Source organism: Takifugu flavidus, chromosome 15 (genome assembly GCF_003711565.1).
Source record: "Takifugu flavidus isolate HTHZ2018 chromosome 15, ASM371156v2, whole genome shotgun sequence".
NCBI lineage: Eukaryota > Metazoa > Chordata > Actinopteri > Tetraodontiformes > Tetraodontidae > Takifugu > Takifugu flavidus.
Genome location: NC_079534.1, coordinates 10,644,727 through 10,666,167, shown reverse-complemented (window position 1 = coordinate 10,666,167; position 21,441 = coordinate 10,644,727). Strand labels below are relative to the sequence as shown.

The window sequence follows — 21,441 nt, the reverse complement described above, 5'->3', positions numbered from 1 at the left end:
CTCCTACTTCAGAAAAAAAAAGTGCTTTCCTATGGGAACCTCAGCAGAATTAACACAGTGCTTTACTTATCCTGGAAATCAGGCTAATGAATATGTAAGGGGAGCTGTCTCTATCCCACCTATCTGCCCTCCATCTTTTCTCCTCCTCTCCCCTTCTTCCTTTTCTAGAAAATTCAAAGCATGTCATTCATTTTATGTCAAGGCGCTTGAAGACATTTTTCCTGCATCCATTCACCCTGATGAACCCCCCTTTTTCCCACAGGAAAGAGGGAGATGTGGAGGATAAAGGGATGCGGAGCGAGAGGGAAGGAGAGAGGGGGCAGTTCTGACAGGGCTCGGTGGTCCGTGTCAGACTCCAGTGGCAGCTCCAGCCGCACATCCCAGAATATCATTAAGAAACGGCCTTTCGTGTGAATCATCCTCTGCTCTCCGTTGAAATGGCTGAGTTACCCAAGGCGACTGACACTTGGATCAGAGTGGCGGCTTGGGGAAGGGTGGGGGGGTGGGGGGTTCTGGGAATCCCAGCAGTTGCATCAGATGCAGCAGCACCACGTGAATTATTTCATTTTACAACATAGAGGCGCCTTCTCATGATGTAAGTGTTGACTCACGGTCAGTGTGCAAGGAAACTCCATTTTAACTTTCAATAATCCCAGAAAGAAGCGGGATTTTTTTTTAATTCTGCCAGACGATACAACAGCACCACCTCTTGGTCAGGCTATGCATAGCAACCGAAAAGCGGGGCCGTAACCATGGCTTTGGGTGATCATGGGTGCAAATTCGTCTGTACTGTCTGTTTTTAGTTATTAAGTAATGATATATGAAATAGATATGAAATATAAATTTTATTCCACTTTATTAATCCCCCTTTGCCCCTTCCTTCCCTCAGGTTCAATAAAATACAGAACACCAAGAACACCATGAAGAAGGACGGCATCAGCTCTCTGACCTACAGGCTGGTTCAGGTCAAGAAGTATCCCCTCTACACAAACATCTCCGTGGAGATCGGGAAACCACCGCCGCGGCCGTTCAAGGGCTAAAAGGAACTGGTGGGGAGTCCAGCGGGTTCACACGTTTCTGGACCGATGTCCAGAGAGAGACAGGGGAGGATATTAGAAGCACACGCCATGTTCTTGCTACCTTCTTTTTTTTAATTCAGTTTTTGGGACTATTATTCTTTTACCTTTCGGAGAAGCCTGCAGTTTCGCGCCGTTACCAGGCAAAGACTCGCGGATCAAAGATACCACACATCAAAGCTAACAAACAGTAAAACCTATAAAAGGGATTTTTTGTGCGACTGGACGGACGAGGGAAACGCCTGCGGCAATCACAGCGTCCCCCGAGGTCAGCGGGGTCAACTCCGGCGGACTACAGATCAGCGAAATCTCCGTCACCGCCTCCGGTGATGCTGTCAGGCGACGCAGCGCCGATCCTCGGCTCGCCTGAGCTACTCGCCGTCCTCGAGTATTGAATGTGTTTTGTGCCTGCGTCTGGAGCAGAAGACTGGAATCGCTGGTGAAATTAGCTGGTGTGGGGATGTTTTTTTCTTTATTTTTACATGAAACTTCGTGAACGGACCTGGACTGAGTTCAGCGGCGAAGGTGCAGTTCTGAAACTGCTGGAAAACTCTGGTGTAACTGCCCTGGAGGTGGACTCCCACAGAGGAGGTTCCAGATGCAGGCAGCCCAACATCTGGGTCCTGATCCAAAAGCGTGAGGGCCACCGAGAGTTTAAGGTTTTCTTTTTTTAGGTAACGCATTTTAACACTTAGCTAAAGCTAATTCCTATCAGTTGGCCTCTCCGCCACGCTTGAGCGGAGCTCCATCATATCTAGAAGTCGTGAGGTGTTTTTAATGAACAATAATGGATTTAGCAGGATTAGGAGAACTTTTTCTGACATTTCTAGTATCTATGTTCACGGTTGATCATCTCCAGCTGTCAGTTCCTCACAGGAACCTGTTTTAAGGTGTCTGATTGGTGCGTTCTCTCTGCCATCGTTTGCCTTCAAAGGATTTTTCTTTGAACACTTGTGTTTCTTTTAACAGTGAGATCCATTTTGATGGGAGGGAAATAGGTGCAATGGGTGCATGTTTGTTTGCTTCTCATCAGGAAACCAACAGCAGCTGTTCTCCACATGTGCAGAGGTTTTTTTTTCAGCATCTCGTGCCGCCGCCACTCTTTGCTGTCCTCCAAAACACTTCGGGTTTTCCATTTTCATGAAAATTCTGTTTTGATTCGCCTCGGTTTTTTTGTTTTGTTTTGTTTGGGTTTTTTTTGGGCAGCCCGGGGACAGGTTTGTTCCCATCTGCTTTAGGTTCCATCAAGAAACATGGGAGCGCCTCGTTTCTCTTGCCTTCGACACGCATTCGCCGTCAATCCCTTTTTTTCTTTCATCGCCATCTTCTTGCGGGCTCTTCAGTGTCGGTGTCGCTGCTTTGTGGCCACTTCAGGCGCAGCTGTGTCTCACATGAGTGCTTCTTTCAGTCGATTCATATCAACAGAGACTCTCTATCTGTCCACACACTCTGTTCCACACACACATCTTCAGTTCCGCTCCCGTCAGCACACAATCCCGACGGTGTGTGAATCCCTCTGTCAGATTATCTCCTCCCTGCATTGTAAGCTTTGAGCATAGAGACGGTTTGTGTACGGACTACGTGTTGACAGATTATCCTGCGCAATGAAACAGATTAATTATAGAACTCCCTAATCCTGCTTAAAACCCAGGGGGGGGGATGTTAGGTGTTATCATATTCTAGTCTATAAACATATTATCTATATTTTGCCTTTAATTCCCCTGTTGTCTTAAATTAATATCGTCTATAGTCTGTGCTGACGTAAACAGACTAGTATAACAAAAATAACATGAACTAAAGCCCAAGATGAGATATTTTTTTGTTTTTAAATAAAGATCGATGGACCTTTGTCGTCCTCTGGTGGTGGACTGCAGTAAGAGGAAACATCCGTCCTCTCACAGCTAGTTTTTTTGAAAGTTTTGGGATTTTTTTTTATTTGAAAAAGCTGAACTGTTGAGATTTACTGAAGTAGCAATGGGATGGATTTTGACAGTGGTTGTTTCCTGTTATATCGCACAGGATTTTCACATTGGTGGGTAAAGTAATGAAACGCTTATAGCGTATGAAGTGAAGTGATCCCATGACTGAAGTAGTCAAAACCAACACTGTTCAACACATGACGAGGAGCTCATCATCACCTCATCTCATATATTTGCATTACACAAATGTTTCTGCTCCAGATTTATCAAAGTCCATTTATATCTGAGGTATGTTAAGTATGTGCGTTATTAGTGGGAATAAAGGAGAAACGTGTGTGTAAATGAACTGCAGCTGGGTTTAAAATGTCTCCTTTGCTTGATAACAACCAAGAGTCTGATAGTGTTTGACTCTGCTGTCGTTTCAACTTTATATTTTATTTTTTTGGGAATACAGATCAGCTCAGAGTGGACAGGACTTTCAGGTCTGTTTTTAAACATTTACTGTATCTCTAGCTCTGTTATTTTGTACGTTGAATGTTGGAAATGTTATATCTTATATAGAATGCATTATGTCATATCAGACCTACTTTTTCTATACAATCAATAAATCGTTAAAGAATACGCAGACATTTTATTGTTTCTGTATTGACTCCAGTTGGGGAACTGCAAAGGCTGCGGGAGCTTTGTTTCCTTCTATTCTAGTTTTTTCTTCTTTTGACTCCAATACAAGAGAGAGAATTCTCAAATAAAGTACAAAAGTAGTTATAACATGATTTGATTTTAATATTATCAAAAGACATTTCATGACAGTGTCACCAAGTTTTATAAAACTGCATGTTCAACCTTCCCTTTTAGCACATGACAACATAAAGCACAATAATTACTGACAAGTTTGTGAGGAAATTATAGTAAATTCGATCAGTTTTAGTGATATATATGCAACAGCAGTTTAGGAGTCATTATAAGCTCTAAGATGTCAAGATATGACAAAAAATATCACTTTTTGGTTTCATTTAAAGGTCCTTCGTGAGTAAAACAAGTATTGACAAATATGTACTACATGCTAACCTATGTTTAACACCGAAAACACCGAAACACCGAATCATTCCTTTTCCAGTTCATATGAGCAAAAGGAAAGAATGTGTCCAGCTACGTCTCCCAATTCAATCCAGTTGCGCGCTACGCTAGTTCTCTAAACTACATTACATTGAAGCAACAATAACCCTTTCTAATCTACATCACATCACAGCCGTGACAGGTCAAAATGTCACATTACCCACATACATTATGTCACTGGTTTTGTTGGCTTTACGTCCCACGTGGCTAATTCTGTTCATAATTTCACCATTTTAAAGTCCAACCACAGACATCTGCAGTGTCATTCAATTTAAGCATTTAAAACAAATATTTTGACTTTTTCGACATTATCTGAACTGCTGGGCATTTTGGCAGAGAAAAATGTGGACTCATGGTATTTCTATTGAACGTTCAGGTCATGATTTGCAAGCTGTTGTAAAATGTGAAAGCTAACATTGTCTATTTGTGTTTGAAAGTGGTGTGCTGCTAACAGCCAAAGTTAACAACAGCTAGCAAGGTTGTGATTCACTAAGCTGTTTCTTTTGTGTTCAGATATTACAAACGTGGCCTAAATGCAGCATTAATAATGCAAACAAACGGAATCTGGGAACGTTACTAACGAGTAGCTATAAAGATTTAAAAAGTAATGTCGGGCTATTAGCAGAAAGTTGCTAAATAGCATCCGATACATTCTAGTGAAGTTTGCAGCAGATGACGGGATGCACGTGCATGACCTTCATTGCTCCTTGCTAGCAGCTGCATCACTGCCGAATCACTTGCTCCGGGGGAGCATCCCTTCGTGGTTACAGTTTTTTAGGCGGGAGCAGGTGGCGAGACGGTTCCCCTCCCAATAGCCAGCGTCTTGGCCATCATGACAACGGCACTTTGTGCAGGCGTCAATCCATGTGGGCTCGCCAGCAGGAATCACCTGAGTGCGCGATGCATTCACGTAGCAGTTGGGACCTGGACGGGGTTGGAACACAGAGGTCACCTGGCTACAACAGTACATATGAGTCTGGACCCATTCAGGGTTTCTTTCCATTCATCCGATGATGGACTCTTTATAAAAATGAGAACAAATCCCATAAAGCACCTCGATACACTTTAAACAGAAAAAAATTTTTGGTTTAATCTTCTTTTTGTAAAATTGCCACAATATTCAAATCAAGTCCGCTAATTTTGGCTCCAAAATCGACTCAAAGAGGTTGTTCTTTCCCTCATTTAAAAAAAAAAACAAATAAAAAAACAGTTGCTGTCCTTGTTGGACATTTTCCAAACACGCACTTAGCCTCAGCCCCCTGTTTCTAAGCCGACAAAGAGCATCTAAGCAAATAAATAATTTAGAACCAATATAAAAAAGTAGTGGGCCCAGGATCGTGCCCTGGGGAGCCCCGTTTTCAGACTAATGAAACTCATTGAACATTTATCAGCTGCGTTTCCTGTTGTGTTGCCCCCCCCCCCCCCCCCCCCCCTCTCTTTTATTAATTTATTTCTGACTCACCATCTTTGCATTCAGGGCAACATTTCCCAGGCTGATAGACGGGGTTCACACACGGGGGAGGGGCGCAATCTGCAACCAGACAGCGGGCGATGCCGTCGCTGTCACACGTGCACTGCTCGCACTCTGTGGGCTGGGATACACACACACACACACACACACACACACACACGCAGATGAGCAAGAGCCGTGTTTGCACCTCACAAAAGGGGGCGCCGTTTAGCTGTAATTCCCTGCTGGACGCTCAGGTTACATACCAACATACCATCGAGTAATTCATCGGTTGTGGAAGGAAAAACAGGAGAGAAGTTGGATATTTTTATCCTCATACAGGCTGAGTGAAACTGTGGGTGTGAGCCTTTTGCACACAGTTACATTTTAAAAGAAAAGGGAGCAGCCGTCAGGAACTTTGTGGAAACACAACTTCATGAGATACTTTTAATTCTGAATTGCTCCTCACCGGGGCTCCCTTCTACATTTGTCTTCCATCATGCTAAGCTCTTTATTTTATTTAAACACACCCCCCCCCCCCCCCCCCCCCATAAATAATGATGATGAGTGACACTTTTACACCTTTTAAAAACATCTTTTCAGCATGACATCAGTATTAAACTATTGTAACAATAATGAGAGGATTTCTTTTTAAAATTTCCTTGACTCCAAATCTATTAATATTACTTTAACTTAGATTGAGAGTAATCTAACTCTTCCATCACCAGTCATCTATTTTAGATGATTCATGTTCAAGCCTACCTGGAAGTTCTGGCCCAGTTCGTACACGACTCCTCGGTACTCGCAGCCTATCTTCTCGCACCTGGGGCAGCAGTCTGTGGGGTAGTGGCTGACATGGATGCAGGCAGCCGGCAGAGAGGTGCACTCGGTGCGGAAACACACGGGGCCCTCTGCGGTGCACTCACACTGCGTGCAGTGGTCCGAGTCCAGAAAGTACCATTCCCCCACGAAATAAATGCCGCCGTTCTCCTCGCAGGTGCTTTCCTGCTGCCCCGCCACCGAAAAGCCAGAAACTGCGTGTGCGCAAACCAGCAGTGCCAAAGCGGCCGTGCGCACTCTGCGCGTCATGGAAAGGCTCTCGCTGACCACCATGGCTACGCTCATCCACCTCGTCCCGAAGGAAAAGCTCGCTTAAAAATCAGTGAATTGCCACTTTAGTCAGGGTTAGATTTTGTTTGATTTTTCCCCCCCAAGTTTTCAAAAGTTACATTGTGCCATCACTACATCCAGGAGGGAAAAGACCCGCGCCGTCGGGGTTGTCCTTCAGCGGGCCAGTGGAGCTGCGCACAGAGCTGCACCCACCTTTCAGTTCGCCCGGAAGAGGGTGGAGGGAGGATGGAGGCAAAAGAGGGGAAGCGCCTATTGTTGACATACCTTTAGGCAATTAAACATTTGAAATATGATTCCTGGTGGAGAGGTAGCGTCGCACGTTAAACAGCGAAGATGTACCTAACTATAGTACATGACTCCTGTCCCACTGCCGTTATCAAGTTTAATCATGAATGGGATGATTTTGTAATCTCGCGAGATTTCCCCATAGCAACCCGGGTTTATCTTGGATACCACGAACTCATTTCAAGAAGCCAACGAAGAGAAAAGGGTAACACATTCTCGGTAACTTTTATTAACTCTTAAACGCAAATTTTGCTCTTTTATATTCTGTTTTTGTTTAAAGATGCTATCTGAAAAATGACCTCTACTAATACACAATGTATATTTCCTAATTAAGTACCTATGTTAGCTAATTAAGTACCTATGCTGACTAAATACTATATTATTAGCCAAGTACTTGCAAATTATAGTAGTTTTAGACGTTAGAGCCAGAATTTATTGTGTTTAAAAGCAGCAGGTGTCACCTCTGTCGTTTGGCTTTTTATTTATTTTCGTCAAAAATGGTTAAAACGTTTCAATTCTCAACGTGCTTGATGATTGAGCCAAAAGAAATTGTATATTTTGCTCAAACCTAAGTTAATTATGCATACAGGTAATTAAAGGAGTCCTGGGGTCATAAGTTTAAACTGTACGTCTGTTTTGACACTACACTCGGTGGGAGGACATAATACCTCAGAGATTAAGACCAAAGTACAACATGGTGAAAATACAAAATGAGGGATATGGATTAGGTGTCACTCTGCTCCATTTAAATTCTTCTTGTCTTGCTCCCCCCTTGTAGGTTTCCATTTATATGCAGTCTCCTGATGAAACGCAGCTCTGTTGGCCCAGCCAGTCCCTGTGGAGCCTGATTGCTGAGCATGTTCCCGGGTCTGAGCTCCCAAAGATCCGCGCAGCGCTGGGCAACTCCCTGGTTGACATGTACATAGACTTGTACGCTGAGGTGAGAGCTGCACCATCTCGCTGCACCATCTCGCTCTTCATTTCCGGAGTCCAGTTACGAGCAATGATGGGAGACTGATTTCAGAGGTCAACATCATTTTGCGCTGAAAGGAAAAACCGATTTGAGCTGAGAGGTAAAAGGTTACCTCAACCTTATGTCTAATGTAGGCGGTATGTCAAGAATTCTTTTACATAACTATTGCAGTGGTCGTATTCGACAGCACTGCACGTCACCTTAAACTGATTAAAACCTTCGCAGAGTCGGCTGCATTGGGATTGAGAAGAAAAAAAGGCACAACCAAGGCTGAATGATTAAATACATATTATATTCCGCAGCTACAGAAGGTCATCATAATGTCAAACTCCACAAAAATCACTTTCCAACAACAACTGTTATAGTGTATTATTGGATGCTACATTCCAGTTGAACGACAGAACTGAGTTCATGTCTTGATGTTTCATTTCTTTACCTGGTCTGTCCCTCAGTGCTTGTACTCATCCAACAGGTTAACTGGCCTTACCTTGAATAATAAATCAATCATTTTTGGGCTAATAGACATAAGTTTGCCTTTGATGTTCCTCATTGACAGCGTTAATAAATGTGACAGGGATTGAGGTTTTTTCAACCTCTTGCTGAAGTCGGCTGCCCTCCAGACTTGTGTGGAGATTCACATTTGTGGTGATTCGCAGCCATCTGTCCATCTTTGGCTGCGATGCTGAGACATTCACCAGGATATTATGCCTGTGTTTCTTGAACATTATGTGTGACCATGAAATACCAAACAGTTGTAATGACAAATTTCTTGGTTTATATGATCAAAAGTGCCAAAAGTCTGATTTAACATCTGTTAACCTTTTTCTCTTCGTCATACTGCTGAATTTACCTGGTTAACCTGCTTGAGATACGAGATACTGTACACTACAGATTAAAAGTCACTGTCCCGCTGTAGGTGTGGTGTAAGTGTCAAGTTACACCATTCCCTTCTCTTTAGACGTGTGTAGGCAGAGCAAGGAGGTGCCAATCCGGTGTTTAACTAAAATGAGAATGACTTTATTTCCAAATTAATAGAAAGAAGAAATGAAATGACTCCCGTCAGGTTAATGCAGGATCCCTTCGCTTTTACTTCAAGGTTACACTTGTGTTTTCCTGTCTGATGTCTCCATTTTCCTTCTCCCCTCTGCTCTTTTATGCTCCCCCTGTGTAATGAATTCCATCCTTCAAAGAGCCGCTGCGGAAGGCAGTAGTCCGTCTGCAGGCGTCGTCCCTGTTCTTAAATACCTCTGTTCCTCCTCCATCAAGGTCTCCATTGTCTCCAGCAGTTGAATCAGAGGGAAAATTAGCTTCTCTGTTCTGCTTTCCGAACTTCCCCCAACGCTCTGAGTCGTTTAGAGAATATTAGCCCTTTAAGTTAAATGTATTATGGAAGCTGGTTTCAATTATTCAGAATAACCCCCCCACCCCCCCAACAAGTGTTTTAAGTGACAGATTTCAGCAACGTGTGCTTGAAAATAGCTCCTGTATGAGATCAGCAGTCCTACAGAAGGAGAGGGAAAATACCAGATCCAGGAACAGCTCTTTAGCCAGTTGGCTGTGAATCCTTAAAACTGCAGGAGGAAGGCCTGGAATGGGCCGAGGGCGTGTGAAGGCTGATACAGTTGTCAGAAAATGCTGAAAGTCTGATCATTTCCAGGTATAACCAATGTTTAATCACGTGCACAATGTTTATTGTGTTGACAAAACAGGATCTGCACATCTCCAGGCCAGGATCAGCGTTGCTGTTGATTAACATGGAGCTCTTCGCCCATTTGTACTGTTCTATTTTACACTCATTTGTAGGTGTTATTCAAATAAATAAGCGATGATTCGTTTTCTCAGGCAGAAATGTGGGAGAGTTTGAGTGCCCAGCGTGGACCCGGCAGAGGTGGAGGGGCTGCCCCACGTCCCCACAGCTCGCCGACCCCCCTGCGATCAAAGAGCTGGTGCGTGCTGAAGTCAAGATGCTGCTGCAGACCCTCAGAGAGAGAAGCAGCGCTGGGAGAAGGTTTGTGGCGACTTACACGCAGCGTGTCTTATCAGAGGATTAGGACATGAACGTCTTGGGAGATGGAAATGTGCTTATGATGAGGAGCGGTGTGCACGTGCAATGATGTGTTTGGGGAAATGCAATACGGCACAGTGTGCACATGTGTGTAAATGTGGCATTCAGCGGCATTAGCGGATAATTCTCATCACCCATCGCCGCCAGAATAATAATTTGCCAGTCGCATCAGGAGCGTAGCACGTTAGCTGGAAGGACAGCTGTAATTACATTACAAAACACTTATAGAAGAAACAGTCCACAGATTCTACACGGCGCAAACATGGAGTGCACGAGCGTGCCTGTTTTAGTGCTTTGGCATTTGGCACTTGTCTCGTCTCATCTTCTTAACTGCTTTATCTCCTTCAGGGTCATGGTGAGGGTACAGACTGGATGAAGGCAGGTTCACCCCTGGATGAGTTGTCTGCTCATCGCAGGGCTCTAGATGAGCATCTGTGGGTTTGCTACCTTGCTTACGGGTACCTTGGCACTGCTCTGAAGGTGTTCTGGCACCTTCTCCTACTACCAGAACATCTTTAATGTTTTGTCTGCACTGGGGCTCGAGTCCAAAACAGACTGAGCTAGCACCACCCATGTGCTTGTTAATTGTGTAAAAGAAAGGTCACATCCTTTACAATCCTCTTAATTAGAATTGTAAAAGCATCTGGTTAGCGTCCATACGGCGAGCGCAAGGTCTTAGCTTACTGCATTTACCCTTCAACATCAGTCAGCCATCAGGACTTGAGCCAAATTACATGACTTTATATAACTCAGGGTGTTCTAAACACAATTTGAATTAAAACCCAGTTTGACAGCCAGGTGCTTTACGAGGCTTCCCCCCGCCCGTTCCACTATTAAATTACCATAATTTATTTCTCTACCGTTCAATAAAAGCAGTTCCCGGTGTGAACTAAGGTGTTTGGGTTTTTAACCGCAGATCTTTTCTTTCTGCTTCTATCAGTGGTTTAAATCAATCGACGCCCTGACAAACAGGTCAGGCCCGCGTCACTTCTCCTCGACAGAAGAGAGCAGTAAAATGTTATATTGTGTCCCCTGGAAGGCAGAACAACTGTGGTTTCATGCAATGGGATGGGAAAGCTTTTCGAACAATAGGACAATTATAGAAGGGAGGCGTTCGTGCATTCCACAGCGGGTTGAAACCAAATCCACCATGACAATCCAACGGTATCGGTCCAAACAGATGGGAAAGAAAGTAAATCGTAGTTTCATTCCCATCTTGAAGAGTTGTGTCTACGAGTGTGTAAGGAAATGGCTGCAGTTTAGTTAAACCACTGGCAGAAATGAAACAATGAATTTTATGATGCAGGGACCACCAGGGACCCACATACAGCCATATTCTCTAACAGCTCTTTAGCTTTTCCTTTTTGTGACTAACGCAGTTGAAGGGGACAGCTGCTCTTTACTGACACCATAATGCAGTAATGTCATCTGAAAACACCCACAGATCTGGTGGGAATGGTGAAATTTAGCCAGATCATCCCACATTTTGGCATCAGGGGCTCTTGTCTTTATGAGGGTGTCCTCAAGTGTTCCCCAGCAGCATCCCGGCAACCAGCTGGCTCCGCTCTGGAATGTTGCCCCAGGATGCCTCTCTGGATATGCTGACGCATTTGAGAAAAAGGGTCATTTCGGTTGTCCTCATGCTTTTTGTGAGTAAAACCGTTTATTGCCTGTCAATTTGTCAATGTTCTCCTCATTGTCCTCCTCTGTTGCGTCATTAAACGCTGCAGCCGATCCTTCTGGCTCGGATGGTGATTTACTTCCTGCAATTCCACCTTTTTTTATCCCATCTTAACCCGAGCTGCAGCAAAGACGGTTCCCAACCATTTCTGTCTCCTGTTGCCATTTGTCATCCTCCTCACTCATACGCGGGAAGATTCTCTCAATACAGAACTGATTATTAAATTAAAAATAAATAACACGTTGCCTTTGATGTATATAACTCAACATTTAGCACAAACCAGGAAGCCCCTGTGAATCAGTCTTTTTTTATACAGGCAATTTAAAAAAGGAACAAAACACTTCATTAAAACAATATTCATCAGTCATCTGAGCTTTAGTGAGACACTTGAGCTTGTTTGTCTTTCAGAAGCTTTGATATTTCTGGGGGCAGCTATGGAACAGCTGTTGGCAGGCTCTTCTGGTTCTCTCTGGTTTTACAGAGGAAGAGGATGGTGGTGAGATGGGTATCAGGTACGGTCTGTGATTCAGTGACCAGGACTGGATGAAATGGATCACGATGAACAACATGACGAATGCATACGTGTCCAAACAGTCCCTTCACGCTTCCCGTCACCACAGCTGCGCTACCAGTGCAGGTGTTTGCACTGGCGCAGATCACAAAAGCTGTCGAAAACCCGGACGGTTTTCTTCCTGGCAGCAAAATCAAATACCCGTTTTTATGTCGACAGATTTTTCATTCACCGCTCGTCCAATAATACTGACCGACACTCCATCGATCCAAAGGGATGCGGTGTTATTCGACGGGGCAACTCTCATCGGCTGCCATCGTAATTTCAACCATAACAGTCATTGCTGAGCTTTTGGATTTCAGCCACCAGGAGAGAAACGGCCTGAGACGCCTCCAGTGCTTTGCTTGACACAGGCGTTGCTGACCTGACTTAAATTCTGACAGCTTTCGGTTGGTTGATTCCTCAGTTTTACCGACACTTCCGTTGTTTGCTGCTCCGTTGTCACCGTAAATGTGCTTTTTGCCAGATCTTCACAGGCTGTGGTGCGTCCACTGATGTAGAAGTGAACCCGTATAGTACTATAGTAGTAATTGTTTTTACTGTACTACCTCAGTTTGACTTCTTTCTTGCGTTTCATGAGGGGCTCCTCCAACCGCTCTCCTGAATCCGGAGCAATTGACCTTTAAATACTGACTGTTTTGGTTTTGCTCTGGAGGTTATCCCCTCCCTGAGGAAGCTAGATGTAGTGCACATGTACATATTATGTTGGAAATAACTCATCAAATGCTTCCTCTGCAATATACTGGCGTACCCCTGGCTGGGAATCACCGAGTTTGAGTGCCCAGCATGGACCATATATGATGCCTCTGAGTGTTTCTGGCAGTGATATAAACATGGAGGCCCCGCCTGAATTATTCCATCCCTGTCCCTAGAGAAGCACTGGTTTAGACGTTTCACACACTCTTCCAGTCATTCTCGCATGCTGCTACATGACATTTACATTGTACTGCTAACTGAATGTACAGGCCATGTTTTATTCATGAACAAATCTGTAAATGTGACGTCTCTTGTGCTTCCAAACTTTATGCATAAGCGTGAAAATGTGCCGACGCTACAGAAAAAGTCAAATGATCACTCGAGTCTTTAGAGTTGACCTTGTCGGGGGCCGTGGATGTCTCAGCAGAACTTTCATCCAATAGTTGTTGATCCCATCCAAATTAGACCAAAGTGACTTGACAGAACAGTGGTGCAGCGCTAACATGACTAAAATCTCTTCCCGCTCCTCTCCCATAATTAGATCACGCTTAAACGGAAATATAATAAATATAAAGTGACAGCTCTGCTTGTTCAGCTGGCAGACACTTCATTTGAAGCAGGACAAGTGGTTCTTTAAGACCAGGAGAGACATCAAGGCCGGTATTATAAGCTGACAGTTTCCAGAAGACCACAGATCTGATGGGGAGAACAGCACTGAGTCTTATTAAAGTGTCGCTGAGCGAGACAGAAACGGAAGCCGTGCCTGGCCGTGCTCGCTGTCCTCGCCGCAGTAGTCACTGTCACTAGAGTGCTCCTCAAATGGATTAAATCAAACGTTGGCTGCCTGAGAAGTATTTGTAAAACACAAATTGCCGTCCTAAATGGCATCGGCGTGTCAAGCGAAGGCTTAAAGGGAAAACCCAGAGATGCTCATCCGTGAAACTTTCAAATGGCTCATTTCACTTTCATTTAATAGGTTTGTTTGCCAGGGAAATTAATATAGTACAGACGAGTATACAGACCTGGATCTTTATATTTGGCCCAGTAAATTCAGTTTCTTTTGTTTTGTATATTTAGTCAGAGACATGTGCAGCCTAGCTATTATGAAGTCAGGCTAACGCCACATTTGCCTTGAGAATTTACCATTTTATGAGGTTTGGTGGATAGGTGTGCACCCTGTAAAAGTCAATTGATTTATCTTATTGGCCTCATGTGTGGTCCTCACTCACTCTCTCTCACACACATACACACACACACACACACACACCCATCCAGGAGCGATTGTCATTCTCTCCGTGAAACTGCTGCCATCTTTCTTGGGTTTTGCCTTACAGATGTCAATGCTGCTGACTTTCTTTTCCCTTCTGTCTTTTGTTATCTGATCATTGTTATTTTGGATTGCACACTTCTCCGGTCGCTGATGATTGCATTTAGTTGATGCACAACAGCAGCTTGAAGAATGAACCTGGACTTGCTTCCATACCTGTTCTCTTGTTGATGTAGTTCAGAAGACATGGTGTTCCACTATGAACCAGCCGTGGTCGACTATGTCCTGGGTGACAGCGGCGGGAGCAGCTCCAAAAATGCTGCGCACGAGACGAGGTAAGTAGCTAGAAGAACTACAAACTTGATGCTGTGCATCACATGACTCCTCGTCTCTGTGGTTTTGTCCCCCCTCTTCAAGATCGTGGTCTCGGTGTTCAGTACGGTCCACCGCTGCCGACGAGATTGAGGCAGTGAGGGACAAGTTGAATATCGCCAACATCGGCCAAGTAGTGGATCGTCTCAAGTAAGCTTTCCACTTTAATCATAATAACTGCCACTTAATGTTTGACAAATACCAGCAGTATGTGATGGTATGTGGACATTAAACAAATTAAATTAATGTTTTTGGGGTTTGTTTTGGTTTTCAAATAACATACCAGCATCTTACTTTAACAGAAAAATATACCATATTACAGAGAATAATCTGTGTTTCATCATATGTATAGAAAGCACACAAAACATATCATAGCCTCTTCCGGAATGAAATGTCTCCACCTAGTGGTAGCTGGATGTTCAGCCTCCCTGTATATTTGGGTTGGGGTGTTTGTGTTGCTGTAGCAGCAGCCTAGATTGCTGGCAGATGTGTGAGGTTAGAAAAGACATCTATTAGTACGTGTCACGTAGAGCTATCGATTTGAGTGAAACCATGTTAATGCTCATTTGGCCTGTCGTACGTGCTCCCACATATAAAAGTCGAAATCCACTCGGAAAACGGCAGTTCTCCCAGCAGCCATCATTCATGCTGCAGACCGTCAGCAGTCACCTGTTCGTTGCCACACACGGGGGTGCGTGTCATCACTATGCTAACATATGGCAAGATTTTTGTTCTTTTTAGAGGTCTTTCTCATGGATGCAAACACCAGCGCCCCTAGTGTCCATTTGACAAACAGCAGGAATCTTATGTTGCATTATTCAAGAATTCAAACCAAATTTGTCACATTCAGTAGTAGCATTTTCTTCCTAATATACGTGAAGCATCTGCACCAGGACACACTCTCACAGATGAACGGTTGATATTTGTGCATTTCTGATTCGTCTGTAAGGGATCCACATGTGCTGTGGTAGTTGTTCACAGACCTGTACTACTCCTGAGTGTTCCGTAATTTCCCAGAACTCCCTGAGTGGATTCTGCTGCTACCTTCATCCTCCTTAACAACAAATGCCTTCTGTATGACCCCCACCTCCCTCCACACTATGGAGGCCAACAGGTCCACAGTGACTTTGTCTACCTGACAAGAGAGAAGAAAGACTCCACCTTCTCCACTTCTCCCTCTGTCGTCCCTGACTGAAACAAAACAAAGAGATCCATTGTTAGAAAATAGATCCTAGAGAGAGAAAGTTTCTTTTTCATCTGAAAGAAGTCAATAAAGTCTTCTGTAGTCGTTGTAACCTGAGAGGAAGAGCGTGAGGAAGGAGGCAGAGAGAGGGAGAGGAGGGAAAAGAGTGGCCTTATTAAAAACTGGGAGATAACCTCTGAGCGCCCCTCTTCTGCTGCCACCGCCTCTGTTGCTGTGGCTTTCTTAATCAGTCTTCCACGAAATGACCTTTCAGTTCTTTCAAAATAAGAGCATGTGCTCCACTGCTGTGCCAACCTTCAAACACAGCGCCACATTTTACTCTTGAAAAGGATCACGCTTGTGAAAATAATCACCAGTACGATCAATCAGACACATGTTTAAGCGCTTAAGAAACCTCTGCTTCTAAAGGTGTCGGGCTGCGCGTGCCCGCCGTGACTAACAGACTTTCCACTTTGACCCAGATTTGAATTCTTGGCACAATTGTTTCGGTTTTCTTTAAATGAAAAACAACTGGAGGAAAAGTGATGTCTGTCTCTCCAGGTCTGTCCTGGCAGAGGAATGCAGAGCACTGAACAAGCTGCTAAAGCATTTAAAGGTAAGAAAACCACAAACCACATGAATATATGGGACCTAAATAATCCTGATGGTGTTAATTACTGAAGGGTTTTGAAGAAAAAATTGTTCATATATAGTATTAAAACTATATTAAACCATCCTGATGATGCAGAATGGCCTCTGGTAGCTCTGCTACACATCTTTATTGCAGCCATGTTTTGAATTTACACACAAATGCAAATGTACACACACACACACACACACACACACACACACACACAGGGAGAGTCAAAGGTACCTTGCAGGAGCTCAGCTCACTTTAATCTTGTCTTTTCATCCGAGCGGCCCAAAGCTCTGCACTGCTGAGTAAGATCGATCTCTAACCGCTCGAATTACTGTCCGTCACATGCCGAGAGAGGCGCACGGCAAAACAGGCAAGCGCACATGCGCGGCAATCTGGCTACTTTCCGATTCTGAGTTAGTCAGAGACCAGGGGTACGACTTTTCTGCAGACCAGATGTGGAAGTATATCTGTGTGTGTGTGTGTGTGTGTGTGTGTGTGTGTGTGTGTGTGTGTGTGTTGTGTGTGTGTGTGTGTGTGTGTGTGTATGCGTGTGAATTTGTTCAATGTAACTCTCTGTATAATCCAGGAAAAGAGTTTCATAAAGGCGTTAGTAGGATTCGCCCTGAGCTGGTGTTTTATTTAAAGTCCGTGCATTTCTAGTCTGCTGCTGCCGCCTCGGCTCTCAACAGATGGGAGCTGATCCAGTTTCTAAAATGCTGTCAGCTGTGCTGGAGCATTAAAACGCTGCTCGTTGCGGGATGCTGGACGGCGGAGTCAGGCGGTGGGGGTCTGGTCCAGCTTGAGGTGACAGCACAGGGAGGCGGCCGCTGTCGACCGGTTTTCCAGCAGCAATGGTGACCGTTGTTTTCCAGTTTCTGCTCCTGAAAACGGAGCCGTTGTGTATGTTGGCTGCACCTGGGTAGCTCTGAGTGACGCATGACAGTAATGACATTAACATGCGTGCTTTCCTTAAATATACCTCTGAGTCAGCGCTGTGGCCATGGGTTCAAAGCCCGTGTTCACCACAGACGCTTATTGTGTGTGTGTGTGTGTTAGTAATCTATGAGTGATTGGCAGCCTCCTTTCTTAATGTAGCAGCAGTTCATGTAATAGCCCAGTTTTTCTGCATGTGGATTGGAGGATTGGAGGTCAAAGGATCATGGAACACGGCTGTTCTGTCATTTAGTGGTTTCTTTCACAAACACACACGTGCACACACATGCACTGTTCCATTTTGCCCGCTGTTATTCTTCAACATTTTTTCCATTCTTTTACAGTCTCTTCTCATGTTTTCATGAACATATTCAGCATTTCTAGCATCTATTTTTGGACGTCTGTCACAACACTGAATGAAAGGTCTCAGTCTCGATCACTCTCAGATCACATTAGTAGTGTAAGTAAACACATCTTTGTACTGTCGTGGGTCTTTTTGTGGTTGATTAGATGAACTAGGAAGAAAAGATAAAGGCGGAGTGAGAGTGAAAGCCCTGTGACTTCTTTCATTTTCACATCTGCTGTAAATAAAGGCGACCAAACACGGAACCTGATTATAATTTATTTTTTAATTGATTCTAATTGAATCTCCAATGTATTTGCTAGCCTCTGTAAAGCACTATGGATTGAAATCAACTTGCCTTGTTCCCTGCAGGATGATATTAAACAAAGATGCAAGAGTCAGTCAGGGAAACAAGAACCGACGCTTCAAGGTGATTCCATGCGGGTTTGCTGCCATCTAGCGGCAGATCTGTGTTGTGCAACATCAGTTTTCCTGCTATATCCGCGTGGCTCGTTTTGTCATTCACATCTCATTAAGTTTTTATGTCAGAGAATAGATGAATTGAAATTGGAATGCTTATCAATTTACAAACCAAGGCAGAACCCTTTTATGTAAGATCCTTATTAATGAAGTCAACAGAATCGCTATGTACTGCAGCTAAATCCATCTAGTCTGGGCCAAATGACAGATGAATTCATTGGAGTACATTAGCTTGGATTCAAATCATAAATTTCCTTTCAGACCTTGTACAGTAGCACTCGCGTGGGTTATTCTCTGATGATTTTGTGCATTTAAATATCAGTTTATCCTCTCAGTGCCTTTATTTAAATGCCAACGTCTGCTGCACTCGTGTGCTTCCAGATTTGAAGGATCTGAGAGGAGCCGTACAGAAGGACCTGCGACTCTTCAGCTGCTCACAAGCTGCATCGCGTCCAACTTGGTCTGCTGTCAATGAGAAAGTGTCACAAACCAGGTTCAGGTTGGCGTGTCTAATTACTACTTACTTAATAAACACAGTTTTTACTTTGTTTTTTTCAAGTAGGATGTTTTAATCTGAGTCCCACTCGCGCTCTCCAGATTACCAACATTACAAACATCTTCTGCGGAAACTCTTCCAGCATTAAACGCAGTCATAAAACCACGTCCAGCTCCTCCGCTGTGTCCTGCAGGACCAAGGCCACCAGCCATCCCTCCGGGTTCAAGGGTCAGACGAAGGAATATTTCTTCAGCAGCACATCGGTACGTCCACCTCAGCTGGACTGAAAGCAACACACACAGCTGTGTGCAACAGGAGCCGCTGATGGTTAAAACCACAGATTGTAGTTAACGCCAACACCAACCCATTCCAACAGCACCACACTCACCTGCTGGGACCACATGATGGACATGTAAGGGTGATTAATCTACACTAAGAAAAAAGCAATGGCAAAATGATCTCTTTGCAGTTTTTATTTCATTGGGGCAATAGTAACAACAATGAAAACCATTATTTTCAGCTGATACTACAGTTTTTCAAACACACACCTTAACCAAACAGGTAAGATGTCACTTCATGGTCGATGTACTGAAATGCACATAAATACCAAAAAAGTAGAAAGAGTCTAATAAAATGCAAACCTTTGACAGGAATAAACATCATAAATAAACATCACACAACACAGGAACATTGCAAACACTGTATTCCCAACATTTCCATTTTGACTCATCTGTGTATTGCTGCAAAAGCATAAATGTATCCAAACAGTGGAATGTACCAGTGCCTTGACTTGGCTGGGGTCTTGTGCAGGTGTACCAGCATGTCAGACAGATCAATCCACCCCATTCCTATAGGCAGAAATGAGTGACAGACACGGGGGGGCCTCTTTGCTCCACCGTTGGACATTTGAAAGAAGCGTGATCCCATATGCGTTGCTCAGAGGGTTGACGCATTTGTTGCCGTAGCATTTCACTGCGACCACCCCTTCAGCAGACCTGCGATCAAATGCACCACATCTTCCCTTCCTCAGGGCTTTGTCTGACATCAGGGTAGCTCCGCCGATGCGGTTCTGTCAGACAGTGCCGATGCACCCGACCGTCATGGTGCCAGCAGTCCTGCGTGGCTGGGGAGTTCAAGACACCCATCCAGAGCGGTACTGCCAGGAAGTCTAAAATCTCTCGAGGGCTAATTTTGATTGGATCCCCCAACTCTTGAGCAGAGTACAAATTTGTGTGATGAATACGTTCAATCACGTTGTCAGTAAAAAGCATTTTAAAATATTAGAAGGGCGTTTTTACAGCCTCACTGGGGTCAAATCTTGAATCAGGAACCTGAAACCAAAGATTTTTTTATGTGTGTTAATTTTACATCTATGTTGGTGTTACTAAAGCTTCCTGTAAAATCTGCACTTTTAATTTAAAAAACCTTTCACAGTGTTGATTAAAGTTTGAATTAAAACCGCATTGTAAATTTGGACTCCGCATTTTTAGTGGCCAACTTTTTTGACTTGGAATAAAATATGTATTTTGTATGTAGTGTTGTCAGTAGATTCTAAAATAAAACTGGATGATAATAAGAGTACATGTGCCTATTTGCATGGAGTCACATTCTCCACCCAGAGGTAAAAGCTAGAAAATTGACCCTTTCTATAACAACCTATATCCACCAACCACTTCATTAGCTACGTCTGCTGCTGATCTCTCACAACCATCTCTAGAGTTGACAGGAAATGGTCCCAACAAGAGAAAATATCCAGTGAGCAGCAGTTGTGTGGTGGGAGGAGGAATATGGCCGACTGGTTCCAGAAAGGCAACAGTAACTCTGTTACAATAACCACTGGATACAACCAAGGAATGTAGAACAGCATCTCTGAACGCAGCACTTTGATCAGCACAGATTCATCCTGCCTTGTATAACAGTTCAACTTACTGGTGATGGAATGGTGTGGTAGAGCCCCTGAATACCAAGTGAGCATCGTTTCAACCTACCCAAGCATTGTTGCCCATCCCTTAATGACCATCTTCAGATGGCTACTTCAGCACTATAATGAAAGATGTCACAAAGCTCTGATCATCTAAAACTGGTTTCTGGAACATGACAATGAGCTCTCTGTCCTCTAGTGGCCTCTACACTCAGTAGTCACGTAGAATTAAGGCAGTTTTGAAGGCAGAAGGGGTCCAATGGTTCACTAGCTATGTGGCTGCTGAGTGTTTACTCTTCTGAACACCACAGAAACCTTCTTTGACAAAATTCGAGGATGCAGCCTGCAAATAATGGGGGATTTCAGAGACAAAGGTGACAGGCTTCTCAGCAGGACCTGGAGAAAGTGTTGCTGTGTCTGAAACCTGGCAGACTTCCAACCTACTTCTTTAAAAAAATTTGGAATTGAAATAAATAATCCTGCCTCCAACTGCGAGACAAGGTGTGATGGTTCTTATCAGACAAAGACCCTTGAATGCAAACTGTTAAACTGTTCTCTAATTGTCTCAAAGAAGGTCCCCCTCTAATAATAAGTGACAGACAATCAGGATTTACTAAGGGTAGATCAATAAATAACAACATTCAAGGAGTTCTTGATTTAGAGGAACGTACTGATCATATAAGTGATTGTGGCTCCTATTTCTTGACTTCTTTAATGCACTTGATGTTGTAGAACATCCCTATATTTTCAAAACATTAGAGATGTGAGGCTTTAGGGAGAATTACAGGAGGACAATCCACTGTTTTATCACAATACGACCAGTTCATAATCCTTATTAGGAGA

The 21,441-nt window shown here is 43.9% G+C and overlaps 3 protein-coding genes across 7 annotated transcripts in view; 2 read left to right on the top strand and 1 right to left on the bottom strand.

Moving 5' to 3' along the window:
* The window catches only part of b4galt2 (UDP-Gal:betaGlcNAc beta 1,4- galactosyltransferase, polypeptide 2), a 98,422-nt gene extending 94,802 nt beyond the window's left edge, over positions 1-3,620 (top strand). Inside the window, exon 8 of the mRNA XM_057056124.1 lies at positions 890-3,620. Within this exon, the coding sequence (XP_056912104.1) occupies positions 890-1,040 (151 nt within the window). The 3' untranslated portion in view covers positions 1,041-3,620. The remainder of the gene's footprint in view (positions 1-889) is intronic.
* Positions 3,621-3,757: 137 nt separating this feature from the next.
* Positions 3,758-6,921, bottom strand: zgc:113531 (uncharacterized protein LOC541359 homolog). The gene is made up of 3 exons (XM_057056128.1): positions 6,324-6,921; positions 5,574-5,703; positions 3,758-5,035 (listed from the first exon to the last, which is right to left on the bottom strand). The coding sequence occupies exons 1-3, from the start codon at positions 6,684-6,686 to the stop codon at positions 4,845-4,847; spliced, it is 684 nt and encodes a 227-aa protein (XP_056912108.1). The 5' UTR covers positions 6,687-6,921; the 3' UTR covers positions 3,758-4,844.
* Positions 6,922-6,969: 48 nt separating this feature from the next.
* On the top strand, positions 6,970-20,255 carry ccdc24 (coiled-coil domain containing 24). Of its 5 annotated transcripts, none has more exons than XM_057056126.1 (9): positions 7,036-7,182; positions 7,756-7,917; positions 9,793-9,958; positions 14,467-14,565; positions 14,648-14,752; positions 16,347-16,401; positions 18,074-18,131; positions 18,563-18,680; positions 18,779-20,255. In XM_057056126.1, exons 3-9 carry the CDS (start codon positions 9,915-9,917, stop codon positions 19,026-19,028), a joined length of 729 nt encoding a protein of 242 aa, XP_056912106.1. In that variant the 5' UTR covers positions 7,036-7,182; positions 7,756-7,917; positions 9,793-9,914; the 3' UTR covers positions 19,029-20,255. The 5 variants fall into 5 exon arrangements, 3 of the variants coding, with proteins under 3 accessions (XP_056912107.1, XP_056912106.1, XP_056912105.1); XM_057056125.1 differs by having other exon boundaries at positions 7,053-7,196; XR_008953892.1 differs by having other exon boundaries at positions 6,970-7,196; positions 17,703-18,131; positions 18,563-18,919.
* The last annotated feature ends 1,186 nt before the right edge of the window (positions 20,256-21,441 follow it).

Bases quoted from the DNA above. Each gene is read 5' to 3' on its own strand.
- zgc:113531 (XM_057056128.1), bottom strand. From the start codon at position 6,686: ATGAGCGTAGCCATGGTGGTCAGCGAGAGCCTTTCCATGACGCGCAGA. The intron at 5,704-6,323 runs GTAGGCTTGAAC...TGTGTATCCCAG, and splicing joins AACTGGGCCAGAACTTCCAG to CCCACAGAGTGCGAGCAGTG. The intron at 5,036-5,573 runs GTGAGTCAGAAA...AACCCCGTCCAG, and splicing joins TTGCCCTGAATGCAAAGATG to GTCCCAACTGCTACGTGAAT.
- ccdc24 (XM_057056126.1), top strand. From the start codon at position 9,915: ATGCTGCTGCAGACCCTCAGAGAGAGAAGCAGCGCTGGGAGAAG. The intron at 16,402-18,073 runs GTAAGAAAACCA...TGTTCCCTGCAG, and splicing joins AGCTGCTAAAGCATTTAAAG to GATGATATTAAACAAAGATG. The intron at 18,681-18,778 runs GTTGGCGTGTCT...CGCGCTCTCCAG, and splicing joins GTGTCACAAACCAGGTTCAG to ATTACCAACATTACAAACAT.